The sequence below is a fragment of the Jaculus jaculus genome, chromosome 6 (genome assembly GCF_020740685.1).
Source record: "Jaculus jaculus isolate mJacJac1 chromosome 6, mJacJac1.mat.Y.cur, whole genome shotgun sequence".
In the NCBI taxonomy this organism is placed as follows: domain Eukaryota; kingdom Metazoa; phylum Chordata; class Mammalia; order Rodentia; family Dipodidae; genus Jaculus; species Jaculus jaculus.
This window is the reverse complement of record NC_059107.1, coordinates 13,957,372-13,978,934: the sequence shown is the minus strand read 5'-3', so window position 1 is coordinate 13,978,934 and position 21,563 is coordinate 13,957,372. Positions and strand designations below refer to the sequence as shown.

General features: G+C 47.4%; 1 protein-coding gene across 2 annotated transcripts in view; it reads left to right on the top strand.

Moving 5' to 3' along the window:
- The window catches only part of Adam19 (ADAM metallopeptidase domain 19), a 96,557-nt gene that overhangs the window by 24,489 nt on the left and 50,505 nt on the right, over nt 1–21,563 (top strand). For both annotated transcript variants that reach the window (XM_045151765.1, XM_004657475.2), the window contains exon 4: nt 20,367–20,445. In XM_045151765.1, the coding sequence (XP_045007700.1) occupies nt 20,367–20,445 (79 nt within the window). The remainder of the gene's footprint in view (nt 1–20,366; nt 20,446–21,563) is intronic.

The following is a 21,563-nucleotide window of genomic DNA, read 5'->3' as shown; positions in this document are numbered from 1 at the left end:
GCTCTAGCCCAGGCTGACCTGGAATTCACTATGTAGTCTCAGGGTGGCCTTGAACTCATGGTGATCCACCTACCTCAGCTCCCCAAGTGCTGGGATTAAAAGCGTGCACAACCGTGTCCAGCTATGACTTACACACACATATATATATAAAATTTACAAGCAAAGGGAGATAGAAGAGAGAGAATGGGCACACCAGGCCCTCTAGCTGCTGCAAATGAACTCCAGATGCATGTGCCACATTGTGCATCTGCCTTTATGTGGGTACTGGGTAATTGAACCCTTGAGCCTGGGTTGTTAGGCTTTGCAGGCAAGCACCTTAACCACTAAGCTATCTCTCCAGCCCACTTTTTATTGTTTTGTTTGGAAATATAACATGTACATTAACATTAATAATGTTTGTTATTTTTCAGGATAAAACTATAGGGAAAATTAAAGTTATAGTTTTAAAAAATGACATTATACTTCATGTACTATTTTATACTTTTTAATTATTTGTCTTCATTATTTTCCACACTGGCCCGTTTGTATTTCATTCTTTCAGTAGAGACATATGATTCCACTAAAAAGGCGGATCAAAAATCTATGGGTTAAGCTGGGCATGGTGGCACACCTTAATCCCAGCACTGTGTTAGGGGCTATGAAACGTAGGTTTGCCCTCTCTTAGAGAGAAAACAACAGCATCGTCTGTGGCAAAGGACATACTTGAGCAGAGAATGTGCAGCGCTGCCCAGGCAAGAGGAGAGGGCAGCCTGTGCCGGGGTTGTAGAGGAAGCTTCCCGAGGAGGGTCCTGGGGGCTCCGTCTTCCGGGACGAAAGCTGCTTGGGATGAGGCGGGGAGAAGAGATGAGTGAAGACCAGAAAGGAATCCAGACTGAGAAAATAATACATAAATATTTAGTCTAGATCAAGGGGGACTGAAAGCTGTACATGTCGTCATGTGTTAGGAATCCAGCCTTGCTAAGTAGCCGGATCATTTGAGCACTTTGGGGTGATGTGCTGAGTGTGGGGTGGGTCTTGCTTCTCCTGCAGCAGGGTCCCCAGAGGATGAGTGGTGGAGGGCTCACGTATCTTCCCACCTCGGCCTCTGAGCTGGGTTCTCGTGCTGAAGGTGAAACAGGTGGGCTGCTTCCAGGAAAGAGAATAGACAAATACTTAAAAACTAGGCTGTCCTTTGGACGCCAGATTTTCCCTCTACCTTTCCCGATTGAAGAGGAATGTAGGCTAAGGCAAGGGGATGGGGGTGTCCTGGGGGAAGGAACCTATGGACTGCAGGTGGCTGAGCACAGGGCAAGAATTTTTTTTTTTTTTAAATCTTGGGTAGGTGAGATTGTCTTTTTTTTGAGGGGGGGGGTCAAGGTAGGGTCTTGCTGTAGCCTAGGCTGGCCTGGAAATCACTATGCAGTTTCAGGGTGGCCTTAAACTCATGGCGATCCTCTTTCCTCTGCCTCCAGAGTGCTGGGATTAAAGGTGTGTGCTACCACACTTTGCTTGAGAGTGTCTTCTGAGAAGCAGCTCATAGCAGGTGGTAGGTGCATGCATGCAGACAGACCTGTGGGCGTAGGTGTCGGAGCACTGAACTCTTTTAACAGAGTCAAGGGGCGGATCGCCTGGATTCAGTTGACACACGTTATTCACTCTTCACCCATGTTAATTAAGCCAGTTCCCTTTTCCTTATCCTCTCAACCTACCTAGCCTTCTGGCCCTAACCCCTTGGAGCGCTCGCGGGACCTCACTTGGTCCACAGGCAGTAACGCCTGGGCGAGCCGGGCCTTGCTCCTCTCCGAGGGGTCCTGCGGGGCCACTGCCTCCCCTCGCCTTGGGTGTCAACACACGGAGAGAAACGTGGAGTCTGCCTCTGAGTTCAGTGACAATTTCCTGAGCCTTTGCTAGGATTTTTATACCCATTTTTTCTTTTTTTTTTTGTTGTTCATTTTTATTTATTTATTTGAGAGTGACAGAGAGAGAAAGAGGGAGAGAGAGAGAAAGAGAGAGAATGGGTACACCAGGGCCTCCAGCCACTGCAAAGGAACTCCAGATGTGTGCGCTCCCTTGTGCCTCTGACTAACGTGGGTCCTGGGGAATCGAGCCTTGAACCAGGGTCCTTAGGCTTCACAGGCAAGTGCTTAACCGCTAAGCCATCTCTCCAGCCCCCATTTCTTTTCTTATGCCCATTTTTTCCTCATGCATTCTGGCTGATAGCCACCTTAGAGTTAGCTCATTCGCCTATCAGTGCACAGAGGGTCTCTGGTCAATCTCTGGGCTTGGCCCCTGGTTGCCATGGCGACCTCCTCACTGCTGAGTGAGTGCCCCATTTCTACGATTGCTTCTGACAGTTTCCATTTTATTTTTATTTTTTTTTAATTTTTATTAGCATTTTCCATGATTATAAAAAAAATCCCATGGTAATTCCCTCCCTCCCCCCCCACACTTTCCCCTTTGAAATTCCATTCTCCATCATATTACCTCCCCATCTCAATCATTGTACTTACATATATACAATATCAACCTATTAAGTACCCTCCTCCCTTCCTATCTCTTCCCTTTATGTCTCCTTTTTAACTTACTGGCCTCTGCTACTAAGTATTTTCCTTCTCACGCAGAAGCCCAGTCATTTGTAGCTAGGCAGTCTCCATTTTACTTCTAACTGTTGCTTCTGCCATCCTGCTTTTACTTTTAATTATTGCTCCTGACAATAGGTTAGCAGTACTCCACGGCGCCTTTTCTCTCACCAGCCGAGGATGTGATACATTTCGTCACCTAGGCTTGTTGGGGGGTCTTTTCTTCCCTCTAAACTTTCTTCTTGGGCATTGGATCCAGGTGTATTCTGGGGGGCCGGGGGGGGGGATATCATTGAGAGGTGAGACCAATACTGGGCCACTTGAACTAATTCTGTCAGAGCATAAAACTGACTCTTGTGTTTTACCCAGGGGCTATTTTGAGTTTGAGGAAGTAAGCTTTGCTCACTTCTCTTTGGAGCTCAGTGGTATATGCAGATCATTGGCAAGGATTCCCCCACCCCCACAACTAGTAAAGAAAGGGTCAGGTTCTCTACAGGTTGGTGGTCAGGTGCTGTTGCCCAAAATGTACTGGGGGTGGGTGTTGGGTCGGAGAGGCTCTGGCTTTCTGATTCGGTCTCAAGTGTCCTGAGCTTGAGTTTAGGACTACTATTGAGACTACTTTATATATATTATGCATTTGAGAGAGCAAAAATCAGGCACACAGAGAGGAGGTGATATGGTCACAACATGGCCCTTTGCCACTGTAAAGAACTCCAGAAGCATGCACGCTACTTTGTGCTTCTGGCTTTACTTGTGTACTGTGGAATTGAACCTGGGCCATCAGGTTTTCTAAGCAAGTGCCTTTAATCACTGAGCCATCTTTCCAGCCCTCACTGAGAAGTCTTTTTCTTTCTTCCTTTTTTTTTTTTTCACAGTAGAGTCTCACTCTATCCCAGGCCGATCTGGAATTTACTCTGTAATCCCAGGCTGGCCTTGAATTCTTGGCGATCCTCATACCTCTACCTCTGAGTGTTGGGATTAAAAAGGCATGCTCCACCACACCTGGTCTCACTGAGAATTCTGAGCTTTGTCTTTCCTTCATTCAACAAGTTTTGTGAGTGCCAGCCATATGGCAGATAGTGGTGGGTGATCGTATATTCGGGAGAAGAAGCAATGTCAAGCCAACAGTCTCTGAGTCCGGATCAGGGTCCTGGAGGCTCTGGGAGGAAGCAAAGACAGGAGCAGGGTAGCATTGAGAGGTTGTGTTCTCTACCATGGAAAATGAGCCCCTTTGTCCTAGTAGCAGGAATTAAGCCCCTTCAGGAACAAAGAGCCAAAGGCTAGAGTAGCAATAGAAGAGGCAAAGGTTTTCTCTAAGGTTAGAGCAGTGCGTGAAGGTGGTAAGGCCTGAGGGCGAGTTCCTGAAGGGCTATTGCAGGTTCTTAGAGTCAGGCTTTTCTTTCTTTCTTTCTTTCTTTCTTTCTTTCTTTCTTTCTTTCTTTCTTTCTTTCTTTCTTTCTTTCTTTCTTTCTTTGAGAGCGACAGACACAGAGAGAAAGACAGATAGAGGGAGAGAGAGAGAATGGGCGCGCCAGGGCTTCCAGCCTCTGCAAACGAACTCCAGATGCGTGCGCCCCCTTGTGCATCTGGCTAACGTGGGACCTGGGGAACCGAGCCTCGAACCGGGGTCCTTAGGCTTCACAGGCAAGCGCTTAACCGCTAAGCCATCTCTCCAGCCCTTCTTTTTTTTAAAACAAATGTGACAATCATTCTAAGAGAAGGCTCTTCTTTTTATATATATTTTTGTTTATTTATTTGACCAAGAAAGAGGGAGAGAAGGAGAGAGAGGGAGAGAAGGAGGGAGGGGGAGAGAGAGAGAGAGAGAGAGAGAGAGAGAGAGAGAGAGAGAGAGAGAGAGAGGGAGAGAGAGGGCATACCAGGGCCTTCAGTCACTGCATACGAACTCCAGATGCATATGCCCCCTTGTGCATCTGGGTAACGTGTGTCCTGGGGAATTGAACCTGGGTCCTTTGGCTTTATAGGCAAAAATGCCTTAATGGCTAAGCCATTCCTCCAGCCCTCAGGCTTTTTAAAAATTCATTTATTTATTTGAGAGAGAGAAAGAGAATGGGCATGCCAGGGTCTCCAGGCATTGCAAATGAACTCCAGATGCATGCACCCCTTTATACATCTGGATTATGTGGATCCTGGGGAATAAAGCCTAGGTCCTTTGGCTTTGCAGGCAAATGCCTTAACCGCTAAGCCATCCCTCCAGCTCCAAGAGTCAGACTTTTCTCTCCAGGGCAATGGGGTGGTGGTGGGGGACATTTTCAGCTGCAGATAGTGCTAGCTCCAAGTGCATTTGAGGACTGATGTGGGAGCAAGATGAATGTTCTGGAGAGTAGAGGGTGTAACGTAGAGATATTTGTAAGATGGACACATGGAGCGGGGCAGGCGGCGCACATGGGCTGAGGGCTGAGGGCGGGAGTGGATTCCGGCCAGCTGGGAGCACGGAGCAGGAGGATGGCTCCAATTCTCTGCCTTGTCCTCAGCTGCGGTGGGGCCTTGAGCAGGCCACTTCCTTACTCAGCTCTTTCACTTTCTTGCTAGATGAAGGTAATGGTCCCTCCTCATCACCTCTGAGGCTCACGCTGGGGATCTGCACAGTCAGTCTGTGTGAAAAGTGAGAAGTGAAAAGCTGAAGTCCAGTCTTGTTCCCTCCATCACCCTAGGAGGCCGGGAAGAAGCAAGGGTGTGAGCCGCCAGCCCTCGGGTTGTCTTTTGTCTAAAATCCCAGGAGCGGGGAGACCTCTGCCCGTCTTTCCAGCACAAGGGGCTCCACTGGAGAGGGGGGAGGGGAGGAGGGCTTCTCTGGAGATCTCAAACTGGCTTTGGTTGGAAACAATGCTGCCTTTGAGTGGGTGGATCTGGGCTAGGCCTTCCTCAGCCAGTTGAGGGAGGAACGGGATCTTTATGGCTTTTGCACTTGTGGCTCTCCTCCAGCCCCTCCACCGCTCCCTTGGGCCTGCTGCGGCCTCCTCTTTCCCTTCTCCCCTCCCCCAGGTTGTGGATTTGCATCAGCCTCCCCAGAGAAAGGCCCAGATGGGCTAAGAAGCTGTAATGGCTGTGTTATCTCAGGCATAGTTTCTTTTTCCAAGGTTTCCCTTCTGGGGAAAGGAAATGGGGAAAACGGTTTCTTCTGCAGGAAGACTGAAGCACGAGGGAAAGGGTGATCTAAGCTTGGGGGTGCTGTCAGGATCTTCATTTCTAGATGGTCTTTAGTGTTTTTAAAATTGTTTTTATATTTTATTTATTTATTTTATTATTATGTTTTGGCTTTTCAAGGTAGGGTCTCCCTCTAGCCCAGGCTGACCTGGAATTCACTATGTAGTCTCAGGGTGGCCTCAAACTCATGCGGTCCTCTTACCTCTGCCTCCCGAGTGCTGGGATTTAGGTGTGTGCCACCACGCCTGGATATCTATTTATTTATTAGAGGTAGGAAGGGAAGGAGAGAGAGAGAGAGAGAGAATGAGTGTGCAAGTGCCTCCAGCCACTGCAAATGAACTCCAGATGCATGTGCCACCTTGTGCATCTGGCTTTACGTGGGTCCTGGGGAATCGAACCTGGGTCCTTAGGCTTGGCAGGCAAGCGCCTCAACTGCTAAATCATTTCTCCAGCCTTCATCTCTTCAGTGTTTGCCCTCCCAAATTCCAGGGCTTAGGAATGAATGCAGAGGTGGTTGGAGAAGAGTTGAGCGAGGACCCTTAGATCCTGGGGCCCAGGACAGCCTCCGCCCTCAGTCCTCATGGACATACGTACGCCTCTCCTTCATAACCATGCCAGCACTTGTTGGGGGGGGAAATAGAGACTGGTTATCACACCAGGTCGCATCTGTTGAGAAACAAACAGGGACTTGTCTTCTGGGGACTTAGCATTAAAGGCTGCCCTTCCTGTGCATGGTCTGTCAGCTCTGCTCATATAGTCTCTTAGGTGAACTCCTCTAAGCGTTGTGGAAGAGGCAGGTACCCAGGCAGAACAGGAACACCACGCCTGCTCCTTGGTGGCTGTCTCCCCAGCCCCCCACCCCCAGCACAGTGCTTGGAACATAACTGGTCTTAGTCAATATTTGCAGAGTGAGTAGAATTTTTTTTTTAAAGTTTTTGTAAATTTACTTATTTATTTATTTGAGAGCAACAGACACAGAGAGAAAGACAGATAGAGGGAGAGAGAGAATGGGCGCGCCAGGGATTCCAGCCTCTGCAAACGAACTCCAGACGCGTGCGCCCCCTTGTGCATCTGGCTAACGTGGGACCTGGGGAACTGAGCCTCGAACCGGGGTCCTTAGGCTTCACAGGCAAGCGCTTAACCGCTAAGCCATCTCTCCAGCCCGTGAGTAGGATTTCTGATGTAGGACCCAGGGCTCACAAGAGGTATTGGAGTATGAGCATGTGATGAAAGTAGAAGATGAGGAACACGGGCTTCTGATGTCCATTTGACGCTGCCTGCGCTGTGCAGTCATCCATGAAGTTGCACTAAGCTCTTTCCTCTGCCTTCTGGGGATGTTTGCATGGTCTGGTTCTGGAGCCGCCGACAGGTCACTTAGTCTTGCCTGTTGGGATTGATGGATTTAAAAGAAGGGTCATGCTACTTGACACTGATCAAATTCTTTTTTTTTTTTTTCTCAATTCTTATTAACCTTTCCCATGATTATAAAAAATATCCCATGGTAATACCCTCCCTCCCCCCCTTCTCCTTTGAAATTCCATTCTCCATCATATCTCCTCCCCATCTCAATCAGTCTCTCTTTTATTTTGATGTCATGATCTTTTCCTCCTCTTATGATGGTCTTGTGTAGGTAGCGTCAGGCACAGTGAGGGTCATGGATATCCAGGCCATTTTATGTCTGGAGGGAGCACGTTGTAAGGAGTCCTACCCTTCCTTTGACTCTTACATTCTTTCCACCACCTCTTCCGCATTAGACCCTGAGCCTTGGAAGGTGTGATCGAGATGTTAGCACTTCAGTCACTTCTTTCCAGTACTATGATATCTTCTGAGTCATCCCAAAGTCACTGCCATCTGAAAAGAGAAGATTCTCTACCCAAAGTGAGAGTAGCGTTAATATAAGGGTATGAATATTAAGAAAAGTGCTTACTGGGCAGTTTGATAAGCATAGTTTATCCATTTTTCCAGACATAAGCAGATGTTACACCCCTAGGGCTCATGACTACCCCTGTTTTGAGTTTTCAGTATCAGGGATGTGTTCCCCCCCATGGAGCGGGTCTCCAGTCCAATTAGAGGGCAGTTGGTTTCCACCATGACAGACCTGCGACTATTGCACCCATTGGCTCATTTGGCCTGGCTGGCCAATTATAAGGCTGGCAGTGTCCACTGTTGAGTATCTCCACTGGTGGTATCTCTTTCTCCCATTGAACTACACGTAGAATGGTTTCTTCCAGCTTTCTGTCAGCTGGTCTACATGGAGGAGGTTATCATCAGCTCAGTTTCAGTAGGATTTCTCAGTGGCCTTGCAGCACAAGTATGTGGAGTCTTCAGCAATATCAAATTATTTTTTTTAATTTAAACTTTTTTGTTTATTTATTTATTTGAGAGAGAGTGAGTGAGAGAGAATGGGCGCACCAGGGCCTCCAGCCATTTTGCAAACGAACTCCAGACGTATGCGCCACCTTGTGCATGTGGCTTGTGTGGGTCCTGGGGAATAGAGTCTCGAACCGGGGTCCTTAGGCTTCACAGGCAAGTGCTTAACCACTGAGCCATCTCTCCAGCCCTTTCTCAATATAAAGACTGACTTCCTTGTAGCTGACTCTGCAGTTTACACACTCATCTCCCCCAGCCCCAACACAGAAGTGTTTGGAAGAAGGTGGGCAACACAGAAGGAGGAAAGCTGAAGAGCAGGACAGGAGCGGGACTCAGTGGACGCTTCAGGACCTGCCTCTTGGGTGGGACTCCTGATTTTTTATGCAGGTGCCATTCGCGTTCACGTTCACGTTCAGAGAGAAGAGCTCCAACAGTCCCAGCCTGCCGTGCCCCAGTCATTTGGCCAGGTAGGGGCAGGGGCCTTGACTGACTCCTGGTGCCCCAGCCAGCTGTGCAATGAGATGGGGAGTATTTCTGTCAATGCAGATTAGGTCATTGGCATCCCTAGAACTTGGTACAGATGCTAGGCATGTTGGGACAATAGATGTTCCCAAAGCTCTGTGAGAGCTTTTCACATATTCATATGGCTGACTTTTTTTTTTTTTTCCTTGTTTTTCAAGGTAGGGTCTTGCTGTAGCTCAGGCTGACCTGGAATTCACTATGGAGTCTCAGGATGGTCTCGAACTCATGGTGATCCTCCTACCTCTGCCTTCCGAGTGCTGCGATTAGAGGCGTGCGCCACCACGCCCGGCCAGCCACTTGTTTTGATGCTTGCTGTTTTCAGAGTTGAGGACACCCGGTCCCCTTAAGCCTGTCCTGCGAGATCCGGTTGTCTTAGAGACTGCTTCCTCCACCTGCCCTGGGGCTCACCCCTAAGCACACCTTTACACGCGTTAGGTTCCCACCCAGCCTCCATCCAGCGGTTTCTGTGGGTTCAGCTATTCTAAGGAACAACTTCGGTGGTTATTCTTCAAAACTGCTTATTACAAAGGCACTGGTAGATAGTAGTTTTGCTTTGGAAATTTTGTGTTTCTGAGAAAAATTTCATTTCCCTGAATGGTTTCTTCCCAACTCCAGTAAACGCCCATGATGGACTATGGAGGACACTGTCTTCCTAGTGAGCTGTTTGGAGGACCCCTGAGGTCACGGCCTGTCACCCTGACTGGTGGGTGACCGAGAAGTGAGGAGAGGCCACACGCGGGGGGTTAACAAAAGACCCTGCTGCCCCCCTGCATACAGCCTCTGGTGCGCAGTGGGACAGCTTTGAAAACACAGGGCCGGGAGCTGTTCGCCAGGGTGCCAGGTCTCGGGGGAATGAGAGGTGACGAAAAGGGAATTTGCTGGTAAAAATGAGCTGACTGAATGCAATGTTTAGACACTTAACCTGTGAGGAGACTAAAGACAACACACCCAGTAGCTTTGGCATTTAAAAACCTCTGCTGGTGGGTGACACCGTCTCCCTGAGCGTGGGTCCCCAGGCTTGCTCCAGGGAGGCCTTGGTGTTTGAGGAGGGCCAGCTCGCCATAGGAATAAACTTTAAAGTGCTGCCTTCCTTGGCCACTCACTCTGGCCCCTCTCAAAAGGAATGCCTGAGCTCCTAAGCCCCTGGTCTTATCAGCGCCTTATTTGGTGATGGGGCTGCCTGGCGTGTCTGTTTGCATTCGGAGTCCGAGGTGGAAGGAGGCAGCCCCAGTTTGGGAAATCATTTTCTGCAGCAGCTCTAGCTGTCTCTTCTTTCTTTTACCCTCTTGAAAGAAGAACAGAAAAGAATGCTTCTGAATTTGCTTTGTCTTAAGCTGGGACAAGAATAGGTGATTTCATTAGCGTGGCTCTTGCGGTCCACCAGGGTTGCCCAGTGCCAATCTGTCCCAGACACTGCCATGGCCACTTGAGAGAATAGACAGAGGCAGGGCTGCAGCGCGGCGTACGTCACTTACCTAGCAGCTGGCGAAGCTCTCGCTTCCATCACCATCACTTCGAAAAACCAAGTAAAACCAAAAGAAGGAGGTTGAGGCTGAGAAGCTTGTGACTTGTGCAGGACATCCTAAACTAGTTCGGAAAATGTTCAATGTACACATATCCCCCAAGGAGACAGACCAATGTCCTCTGGTGCCCCTTATCTCGTCTTTTTTTTTTTTTCTTCCCTTTTCTAGTCTTAATCATCACAAAGACTTTGCCATATGTCTATATAGCTAGTCCTGGAGGAAATGTTTTAAAACAATCTGTGTATGTGGTGTGTATGTGTGTGTGTGTGTGTGTGTGTGCGTGTGTGCATGTTTAGATATGTGTGGGTATACCTGTGTGTAGGTTTGTGTGTGGAGGAGAAGTTCGTTGATGTCTGTCAAGTGTCTTCCTCAGCCATCCTCCATCTAATTTTTTGGCTTTTTTTTTTTTTTTGGGAGGCAGAGTCTCACTCTAGCCCAAGCTGACGTGAAACTCTGTAGTCCCAGACTGGCCTCAAACTCATGGTGATCCTCCTACCACTGCCTCCCAAGTGCTGGGATTAAATGTGTGTGCCACACACCTGGCACCATCTTAGTTTGTTTGTTTTTTTAATATCATATCTAAGTTTTTAAAAAATTATTTATTTATTTGAGAGAGAGATTGAGGAAGAGGCAGATAGAATGAATGAATGGGCACACCAGGGCCTCCAGCCACTGCAAATGAACTCCAGACACATGTGCCCCTTGTGCCTCTGGCTTACGTGGGTCCTGGGGAATTGAACCAGGGTCCTTAGGCTTCATAGGCTTCACACAAACGCTTTAACCACTAAGCCATTTCCCCAGCTCCATCTTAGTTTTTGGGACAGGGTCTCTCATTGACTCTGGAGTTAGCTGATTGGGCTAAAATATCTGGCCAGCAAGCCTTGGGGATCATTCTGCCTTGGCCTCCCTAACTCTGGGATTACAGCTATGTGTCACCACACCCAGTATTTTACATGGGTGCTGGGGACCGAACTCAGGTCCTCAAGGTTGCATAGCAAGCGTTTTACCCAAAAACCCACCTGTCTAGTACCAGTAAAAATATTTTACCATTGTAAATACTTTACACTTTACCAGAAATTCTTTTCCACATTTGTCCACTTTATCTAACAAACAGTCATAACGTCCTATGTACTGGGCACAGTGACCCCGTGAAAGAGATGGACGGCTGTCATTCTGATTCTGTGGATGAGAAATCTGAGGCATGGTAATGTTTCCCAGTTGTCTGGTCATACAGCTTTTAAGGGTCTGAGAAGGGATTTGCCTACACGTTATCATTTTATTCTCTCAATATCAGTGTGAGATGGTAATTATTGCCGTATTTATTTTTCAGTTCAAATGGAGGAGGTTTGAGTGCCCAAGTGAAAATAATTATCACACACCTACGCTTTCCAAAGGTGGCTTTTTTGTTGTTGTTCAAGGTACGGTGTCAATTGTTCCAGGCTGACCTGGAGCTCACTCTGTAGCTCCAGGCTGGCCTCGAACTCCCCAAGAGCCCTCCTACCTCTGAGTGCTGTGACTAATGGCCTTCTTGTTGCCCTCATGGGCAGCCCCAGTTTCTACTTGTTGAATTAATGGAGGAATGCGCACGACAATGAAACTGCTTAAAAGGGGATCAGAGAGACTTAGCTGTGAGCTGCATTGTGTCATTGTGTCGGGGAACGGTGATGTTGACACAAGCTCTACCTAGGTAGCTTGGCTGGCCTCCAACTCACCATCATCCTTCAGCCTTTTCAATTCTGGGGTCACAGGCATGCGCCCCCACACCTTAGCCAATGTGTCTGTGTGTCTTTAATACAAGTTATACATCCATTATCTAAAAAAAAAAAACAAAAAAAAAGCTGCAAAATTCAAACCTTTTGAGCACCAACATGACCCAAGTGGGAAATTCCACACCGAATCCCATTTGGCAGGTCACACTCAAACCTAGAAACACTGAACATTTTGTATAAAATTATCTTCACCCTAAGTAGATAAAGGATTATGTATGAATTTTGTATTTAGACTTGGGCTATGCATCTTTAAATATTCTAAAACCTGAAACATTTGGGGGTCCCAAAATTTTTGGATAGTAGATATTTACTCTAATGAAAGGAGGATTGCTGAGATAAGATTGCTAACTTCAAATAACACTGCTTATATCCTGGTGTTGGGGGAGGGTGGGCCATAGCACACATAAAACCCTAACTTTGGAGTTACCTTTTCTTTTTATTTCCTCCTTTTCTTTCTTTTTTTCTTTTCCCCCACACAGATTGACCTGGAATTTACTCTGTATTCTCAGGGTGGCCTTGAACTCATGGCGATCCTCCTACCTCTGCCTTGTGAGTGCTGGGATATTTCCCCCCTCTTTTAAAGATTATTTTTATTTTATTTATTTGAGAGGGAAAGAGAGAGAGAGAGAGAGAGAGAGAGAGAGAATGAATGGGTGCTCTAGGGTCTTCAGCTACTGCAAATGAACACCAGAAGCATGCTCCACCTTGTGCATCTGGCTTACATGGGTCCTGGGGAATCGAACCTGGGCACGTTGGCTTTGCAGGCAAACACCTTAACTGCTAAGCTATCTACTGAAAGGAAGTATTTTGCACTGTGATAGCCTTTGAGCAATTTTATACATGTTAACATCTAATCTTACAGGGTGTTCCAGGTTTGCACATCCCCAAACATCCCTAAGGTCCAAAACCTGGAGACTTGTCAGAAAGATTAGATACAGCAAGGGCAGAAGTAAAAATAGCCCTGGAGCATTTGGAACCCTGAGCTAATGGAAGAGGTTGTTTTTCAAGGTAGTTTGGAAACTGTTGTTGCTTTGTCTTCCCCGGCTTGCTTATTAGATGCTGGAGGAAGGAGGCTCAGCTCTAGGCTGCTTTGTAGATTGATTTTAGCCTCTGCTCCTCCCTCCCGAGAGGGACTTTTAGCTTAGACATGCATTGGAAATTTGTCTGGCGGTACACAGTTCTTGAAGGGATGCTCCTAGGGTTTTGAAAGCTTCTGAGGCCAAGGAACGGCGCAGTCAGAGTCACTTGCTGACTGTAGCGGTTTGGGGCTTGGCTGCTCGCGGGTGAAGGTTTCAGGTTGCTGTGGGCCATTCTGTCTCCTGTCTGGTGGTGGGGGAGGGGAAGCTTATTTTCTTAGGTGAGAGTCAGAGGAAGCCGGTTTTGTTCAAGGGCTTCAGCGGTCTGGTGATTTGGGTTTTGTCCCAATTTGTTCCTGCAGTGCCAGCTGCTATTATATGAGGATGCTGTGGCATGATGGAAGCCATTCTGCCTGCCTGCGCTCCAGGCTTCGGAGCAGACCGATGGAGGCGGTGGGATGCGGGGCGCCAAGGGGGTGGGGTGGGAATCGTGGACAGGCCTCCTCTCTTCCTGGATGTGTAACCCTCGCAGCGGGTTTCCTGAGAGTCCTGACGTGCTCCAGTGGTGAGAGGCTACTTCCTGCCCACGTGCTGAGCCAGCTCCTTGTCCGGGAGGCGACGAGAGCAAGGGCAGTCGGGTCAGCGGGTCACTCCGTGTCCATGTGGTGTCCTCTCCGTGGGGATGGCAGGGTCCTTGGACATGGTGAAAGAGTTAGGGTTCCTTGCCAGTGCACCACTGTGGTATGCCAGTACACTGATGTCGTAGGGAGTTTGGGGTCTCCAGATTCTTGGCATATGAATTTGGAGAATGAAGTCCACAGGCCAGAGGATAAGGCTGAGAAACGTTCTGTTACAGCTTCGAGCTTTCAGAGGGAGAGCTTTAAGAGAAGGGGAGCCTAAGGGGAGGGAAGGGAGACTCAGCTGCAGCCCAAGGAGGCCAGGGGGATTTGAGATGCCCACCTCCATTCGATGTTGAGGTTTTTGTTTTTTGAGTCCCCTCCCCATGGGTGGCTGGTGTCTAGTCAGGTGTCTGGGGTCAGGATTTCTGAAAAAGGGTAATCTTCCATGAAATCTTAAATCTCTGGAAAAGGGAAAGGTCTTCTCAGGAGGATGGAAGGACTCCCCAGGGGGCAGAGATAAGGAAAGCCCAGATCCTCCTCATGTTTCTGACCTGGAATAAAATAAAATAACCTAGATTTTCCCTTACGGGCCCAAGTATAATTCTCCTGTCTAGACAAGCTGTTTACTTTGGGGCCCTGTCACTCCTAAATTGCCTCATTGACAGAGGCACCAGGGTCCTGCTGGAGCACATAGGTCTGTTTGGCCACATCTTGGGGTGATGGGGAGCCTTTGAAAGCAGTGTTCTCTCCCCCATTGGCAGCATTGTTCAGATGGTGGTGAAACATGACCCTTTTGTTCTAGAAGGAAGGACCTTCCTGGCCAACATCCTTTGGGAGGAGGGCTCTTTGGATAGAATGAGCCCTCAAGTTCTGCTTATCCATTTTCTCTACTTCTCTCTCTGTGACATTGAGGCAGGATGCATTAGGGGAATATGGGAAAGGAAATGAGCCCACTTACCAGAATCTAGTTAAAGCTGCTCTACATATGTGAAGCAAGAATTCCAACATAATGAACTGCTGCAGTGAAGTTTGCTGATATAGAAAAGACATTCCTTTCATACATAGATATGTTCTGTTAAAATAGCAATAACCCAGGTTTAAGGCCCAGACATTCTCAACACATTTCCTTTGTTTGCTGTAACGATACCCTCCCTCATTGCATCTCTGTGGTCTAGACTTTTACCTTGTCAATTATAATCCTCTCAGATATCTCTCAGGAACCACCCTGTGATTTCATTTAGGTTTTTTCTTTTTTAAATTTAAGAGAGAGGAAGAGACAGACAGAAAATAGGCGCTCCAGGGCCTCTAACCACTGCACAGGAACTCCAGACTCATGCAGCACCTTGTGCATCTGGCCTTATGTGGGCAGTGGGGAATCGAACCCTGGTTGTTAGGCTCCTCAGGCAAGCACCTTAACTGGTGAGCCATCTCTTCAGCCTCATTTAGGTTTTGATAATAACCCTTTGAAAATAATCATGTCAAACCCCACCAAAATGCTTTAATGACTGCTTTCTTTTTAATTTTGTTTATTTTTATTTACTTATTTGAGAGTGACAGAGAGAGAAAGAGACAGAGAGAGAATGGGCACACCAGAGCCTCCAGACACTGAAATGAACTCCAGATGCATGTGCCCTCTTGTGCTGTAAGACCCCCAAAACGAGGACCCCACGCTCTGCCCGGATATGGCGACACCCCAAATCACTCACGAGAAGCGGTCTTGATGCAAACTGCAAGAGGATTTTATTCCAAGCGCGCTGGGGCCCACAGTCGTACACCGCACAGGGGTAGAGGACTGCAGAGCCCCGAATGCAGGAACGGGACAGTTTTTATAGGGTTTCTAACAAAGCCTGTGCATTAGACCAATCATTTTTTTAACATCAGGAGCCTGTGGGGTGCGAGCCAGTCAGTTTGTGCCACTCCATAGTTTCTAAGGCAATTAGTTTAATTTGTTTAAGCCCCTCATGGACCAATCAGTCTCTTATGACCTTGGTGGTCAGCATTTGCGCAGGTCCTTGGGTGGGAGTAGCAGAGTGTGGTATCAGTCTCCTATGACCTTGGTGGTCTGAGGCAGGCTGCTACAGCTTATGGTGTAGGCTACTAAGGCTTACAGTGTGGGCTATTAAGGCTTATGGTGCAGGCTATTTACAGAAACCAAATAAGTGGTTCACTTTATTACTCATTTCCCATCTTTGAGGGCTATCTCATGCCCTTTTTACCTAGTTTTATATTAGGAGCGGGCTCTGATATAATGAGAAGAGGGATTCTTTACTTGCTTTCAACAGAGAGTAAAGCCTGGAGTTTGAGGTATGCAGGGGCCCGCTTAAGCTCCCTTTGGAGCGTGATAGTATTTCTGGGCTTCTGAATTCTTGGGCCTTTCAGAGCATCTGGTTAACGTGGGCCCTGGAGAACCGAGCCTCGAACAGGGTCCTTAGGCTTCACAGGCAAGCGCTTAACCACTAAGCCATCTCTCCAGCCCCTCACAACTACTTTTTAAAGACAGTGGAGTAGGATTCTCTTAGAGAAACCCGCACCTCACCTGTGCTTTTTTTCTTTTTCTTTTTCGAGGTAGGGTCTCACTCTAGCTAAGGCTGACCTGGAATTCACTATGTAGTCTCAGGGTGGCCTCGAACTCATGACAATCCTCCTACGTCTGCCTCCCGAGTGCTGGGATTAAAGGTGTGCCCACGCCCGGCTTTCACCCATGCTTTTGTTGTGTCTCGTCTTTCTAGGGAGTTGGTTTAAAATTGGAGCCTGCATCAGAATTACCTGAAAGTTGATGAAACAGAAGGCTGGGCCCCAGCAGAGTTTCCTTTTTTATTCAGTAGGTCTGGACTTGGGGACTAAAATTTACACTTTTGAGTAAATGTTTGATTGAAAAGGTTTTTTGGGGGGAACAGACAGAGCAGGTTATTCCCTACAGATTCATTGTAATGGTTATGGAGAAGCCAGAGTGGCTAATAGACTCAGGGCAGCACCATTTCTGGAAGCTTCCAATGTTAAATTATAGCCCGGCAGCTTCCTACCCTAGAAAGAAGGTACATTCATTTATTATTTCATCCACTTATTCAAAAGTTAATGTGTACTGCCTGTTTGCTAGGAGCTGGGAGAAGCCTTTAAAGACAACCATGGTCCTTGTCTTGAGGGCATACCTCATCTGATGAGAGATCTGTATGCTTTCTAGAATCTCTTTCGTATCTCTATCTACAGATATATTTGCAAAGAGAGAGTGAGAGGGAAAGAGAGGGAGAGAGAAAGAGAATGGACACACCAGGGCCTCTGGCCGCCACAAATGAACTACAGACACATGCACCACTTTGTGCATCTGGCTTCACATGGGAACTGGGGACTTGAACCCAGGCAGGCAGGCTTTTTGCAAGCAAGTAGTTTTAACCAGTGAGCATTTCTAGGGTCTCTTTCAGTCCTGAGGCTGGAAAGTCTCCATGATTATGGAGATATATCTTTTTTTTTTTAATTAAAGAAAACATATTTACTTAGTTGGTAGCATGAGAAAGAAAGAGGCAGATAGAGAGAAAGAGAATGGGCACACTCAGGGCCCCTGCAAACCAACTCCAGACACATGTGCCACCCTGTGCATCTGGCCTATGTGGGTCCTGGGGAATCAAACTGGGGTCCTTTGGCTTTGTAGGCAAGAGCCTTAACCACTACGCCATTTATCCAGCCTTTTTAATTTTTTTCTTTTTTGAGGCAAGCCTATGTTTTTTATGAGAGAGAGAGAGAGAATTGGTGTGCCAGGGCTTCCAGCCACTACAGTCGATCTCCTCATGTGTGCTACCTTGTGCGCATGTGTGACCTTGCGTGCTTGTGTCACCTGTGTGTCTGGCTTACGTGGGACCTGGAGAGTCAAGCATGAGTCCCTAGGCTTCACAGGCAAGCGCCTTAACTGTAAACCATGTCTCCAGCCCTGAGGGACCTTTAGAATAAGAAGTTGCAGAAGGATTCTTACCTCATGGTATGTGTCTGAGAACCCACAAATATGTGGCTATTGCAGAGGCTCAGTTTGTGTCACTCCGTCTTAATGTTCCAGGATAAGTAGCCTCTACCCCCACCCAGCTGAAATACAGAGGAAGCTCGGAATGTGTTTACTGCGAGTGCATTTCCTGTGGGAAAATTTACGTCTGCCCACTGGCACCCAGGATGGGCCATTAAACTCTGGACCCCTGACCAATTGTCCATTATGTAGTCTGTGAGGGCGACCGAGGAAATGAGCTAATTGCTTTTGTTTACTTCTCTCAAGTGATATTAATAACTGGAGGAGAGTTAGGGAACAGGTAAATTCTATCCTTTGTGTATTTATTCTTCCCTTCTAAGCCTCGGTAAAGCAATAGTGATAACCACGAACTCCCGCCCAGCTCCACCCTGCCGCGTATGGTGTTTAGCCCTCTACGTGTATTACTATGTTGTCGGATGCTTAAATTTATTTTATTTATTAGAGAGATAGAGAGGAGAGAGAGAGAGAGAAGAAATGGGCATGCCCCAAAGGCCCCTCGTCAATGAAGGCTTCTCCGGGCTGGCAGGGTTTTGTGCTCTGCTGGCCGCCCGTGCCCTTGTTGGGCTCGCTTTCTGCTTTCTTCTTGCCCGGGCTGGATGTTAATTCTTTTTTTTTTTTTTTTTTTTTTTGGTTTCCGAGGTGGGGTCTCACTCTAGCTCAGGCTCACCTGGAACACATTATGTCTCAGGGTGGCCTTGAACTCATGGTGATCTTCCTACCTCTGCCTCCCGAGGGCTGGGATTAAAGGCGTGCGCCACCACGCCCGGCTTTGGATGTTAGTTCTTGACGCATGTGGCTTCTGAATGCACAAATCTGAGTCAGGACTCTTAGGCCTTGGAAGTGGAATGGACTCCAGGGAGCCTCCATTGTGGCTTTCACTCTGGGAAGCTTCACCTCTTGGAAAATTTAGTTCTCCTCTCCGATTTCTTTGCCGTCCAAGTTGGCCTCAGCCTACATTTGCTTCTTTCACTTACTATTTTGAAGTGGGTCTTGTAGCCCAGGCTGGTCTCAAGAAATTGTTATGTAGAGGAGGATGACCTTAAACTTTTAGGAAACTTTTAGGGACTTTTACAGGAAACACACTGAGGATGTCCTCTGGCCTTCACACACACACACACACACACACACACACACACACACACACACACGTGCAGCTATGTACCCAGGCGTGCACACACACACAACCCATTGTGAATTAGGTGTTTAGTTTTCAAGACAAGTGTCTGATGATTTTTATTTTTTTTAACTTTATTTATTTGAGAGCGACAGACACAGAGAGAAAGACAGATAGAGGGAGAGAGAGAGAGAATGGGCGCGCCAGGGCCTCCAGCCTCTGCAAATGAACTCCAGATGCGTGCGCCCCCTTGTGCATCTGGCTAACGTGGGACCTGGGGAACCGAGCCTCGAACCGGGGTCCTTAGGCTTCATAGGCGAGCGCTTAACCGCTAAGCCATTTCTCCAGCCCTCTGATGATTATTTTTGACAAGCCCTTTCAGAAATGTCACTTGCACTGTGAGCATTTGCAATCCTGAGACGAACCCCCTTAGCAGTGAACGTTCGCTTCTTCGGTTGTTTTCAATGGATGCTTTTCACTAAAATGGACTCTTAAGATACATTTATTTCTGAAACTTACCGTTACTTTCTAAATCATTTTTAGGCATTTCCATATTAATGTAAATAGATCTACATCCTTTTCTTTCTGTCAAACTAATTTTTTAAATTATTAATTTGTGTGTGTGGTTTGTGGTACACTTGTGTATGTATTGGGGTCGCACAATGGGGAGGCCAGAGGAAAACATCGGTGTCCCCTCCATCACTCACCCACTGGTTTTTCCTTGAGACAGGATTTCTTATTCTGAACCTCTTATTCACTCTGGTTCCCCGGTCTCTGCTCCCCACTGGACTGAAATTACAGATGTGTGACGACACGCCCAGCTCTTTCAGATTCCAGCGTCTAATATTGCCCTCCATGAAAACCTTTTTGCCCTTGACCTTGGCTTTATGTGGATTGGTTCTGTTCTTGCAATCTTTGTTTTAACTTTCAGAGAAATTTTAGGAGTCCTGTTTGGTATCTCCTGGCCTTTGGTGAGGAGGTCCTTAACCTCAGCTTGACAGAAAGGGTCAGTGACAAAAGAGAAACCAACAGCCATGTTTAGAGAAGACTAAAGAAATTCGTGGAAATGGTCATATTCTGAACACAGGGTCTCAGAAAGGCCGGGCAGGGGCAGCCAGCCCCTCCAACCATGTGGCATAATCCTTCTGTCTGTTCAGACCTTGTGCCCTCATGCCATTGGCTTCACATAAAACTGCACCCCTTCCTCTTGCCCTTAGCTGGGGCCAGGTGGGACCCCTTGATTGACAACCCCACCAAAAGCATGTAACAGAGAGGGGGACATTCTCTCAAGGTAAAATTAGTGTGTGGATACTAAACCTTAGTTCTTATACAGTTGGAAAAAATCAAGTTCACATTAAGGCCCACAGATTCAGGGATCTTTTGCATGTGTTTATAGGTACATTTTCTGTGGACCCTTTTCCCCAAAAATCAAGATAATAGCGTTAGGTTTGTCACCTCCATCTGGGTGGAGCAATGATTGGTGAAGATGAGATGAATAAAACTTTCCCTTCTGGCCACTCGGGTCCTCTGCATGGAGGTGTGGGGGTGGCTTTCCTAGCTCAGGTAAAATCACTGGCTGTCGTTACCAGGGGAGGGGGTCCAGCCACAGAGACGCAAACGTCTGCTTGTCTTCTTTGCAGGCACCTGTTTGCTCCAGCCTACACGGAAACCTGCTACACCGACAGTGGCAAGCCGCAAACCACCACGCTGAAATCTGAGGTGAGCTCTGGTCAACATATGTCTCCCCAGCAGCTCCTGCCCTGGCTGTGGCTCTCAGGGATGGGGAGGTGTGTGATGGAGATGGGCCCTTCTTCTAAAGGCCTTGTTTCTTCTGGTGAAGACCCAGGGCGTGTCCTGAGGATGAGGACATGGTGTGTGTCTGTTCCTTAGGGTCTCCCTGTCTTTTGCTGGCAAAAATGGTAAAATAAATGGAATGTTGGAGGGTAATTAACTTGGTAACATTGGTGGGAATCATCATTAAGCATACATTTTTTTCAGTGTCATTACTTATTTTTTTTTAAATTTTTTTCTGTTTTATTTATTTATTTGAGAGGGACAGACAGAGAGAGAATGAGGCTGATAGAGAGAGATAGAGAGAGAATGGGCGCACCAGGGCCTCCAGCCACTGCAAACGAACTCCACACGCATGCGCCCCCTTGTGCATCTGGCTAATGTGGGTCCTGGGGAATTGAGCCTTGAACCGGGGTCTTTAGGCTTCACAGGCAAGTGCTTAACCGCTAAGCCATCTCTCCAGCTCCAGTGTCATTACTTATTAACAAAAATTTAAGTAAAAATAAATTGCTCATCCTTTCATCTTATCCAATTCGTGTTTGATCAGTCCTTTTAAAGATACATGTGTGGGGGCTGGAGAGTTGGCGCAGTGGTTAAGACTCTTGCCCCCAATGCCTACTGACCCCTGCTTGATTCTCTAGTACCCACATAAAGCCAGATGCACAGTGATGCACACATCTGGTGTTCGTTTGCAGTAGCTAGAGGCCCTGGCATGCCCATTCTCTCTCACTCCTCTCTTTCCCCCTCACTCTCCTTGCAAGTAAATAATTTAAATTAAAAAAATGTGTGTAAAGTTTACAGAGTATTAAATCACTGTGCATACAGATTTTATAGTCTGTCTTTCCAATGTGAGTGTAAGTTATACAGGCTTTTAAATTCTGTGCTGTCCTCGTGGACACTCCCCCGAAGATCTGCACATTGTGAAATGCTTATTTAGAACATAGTCGTACATCCGGGTCTGCTTCACTGTGCCCTGTTGGTGGCACATAGTTTGCCAGCTCTTCCCATGGTGCTTCCTGCTGGAATTTATGAGCTCAAAGCAGTGG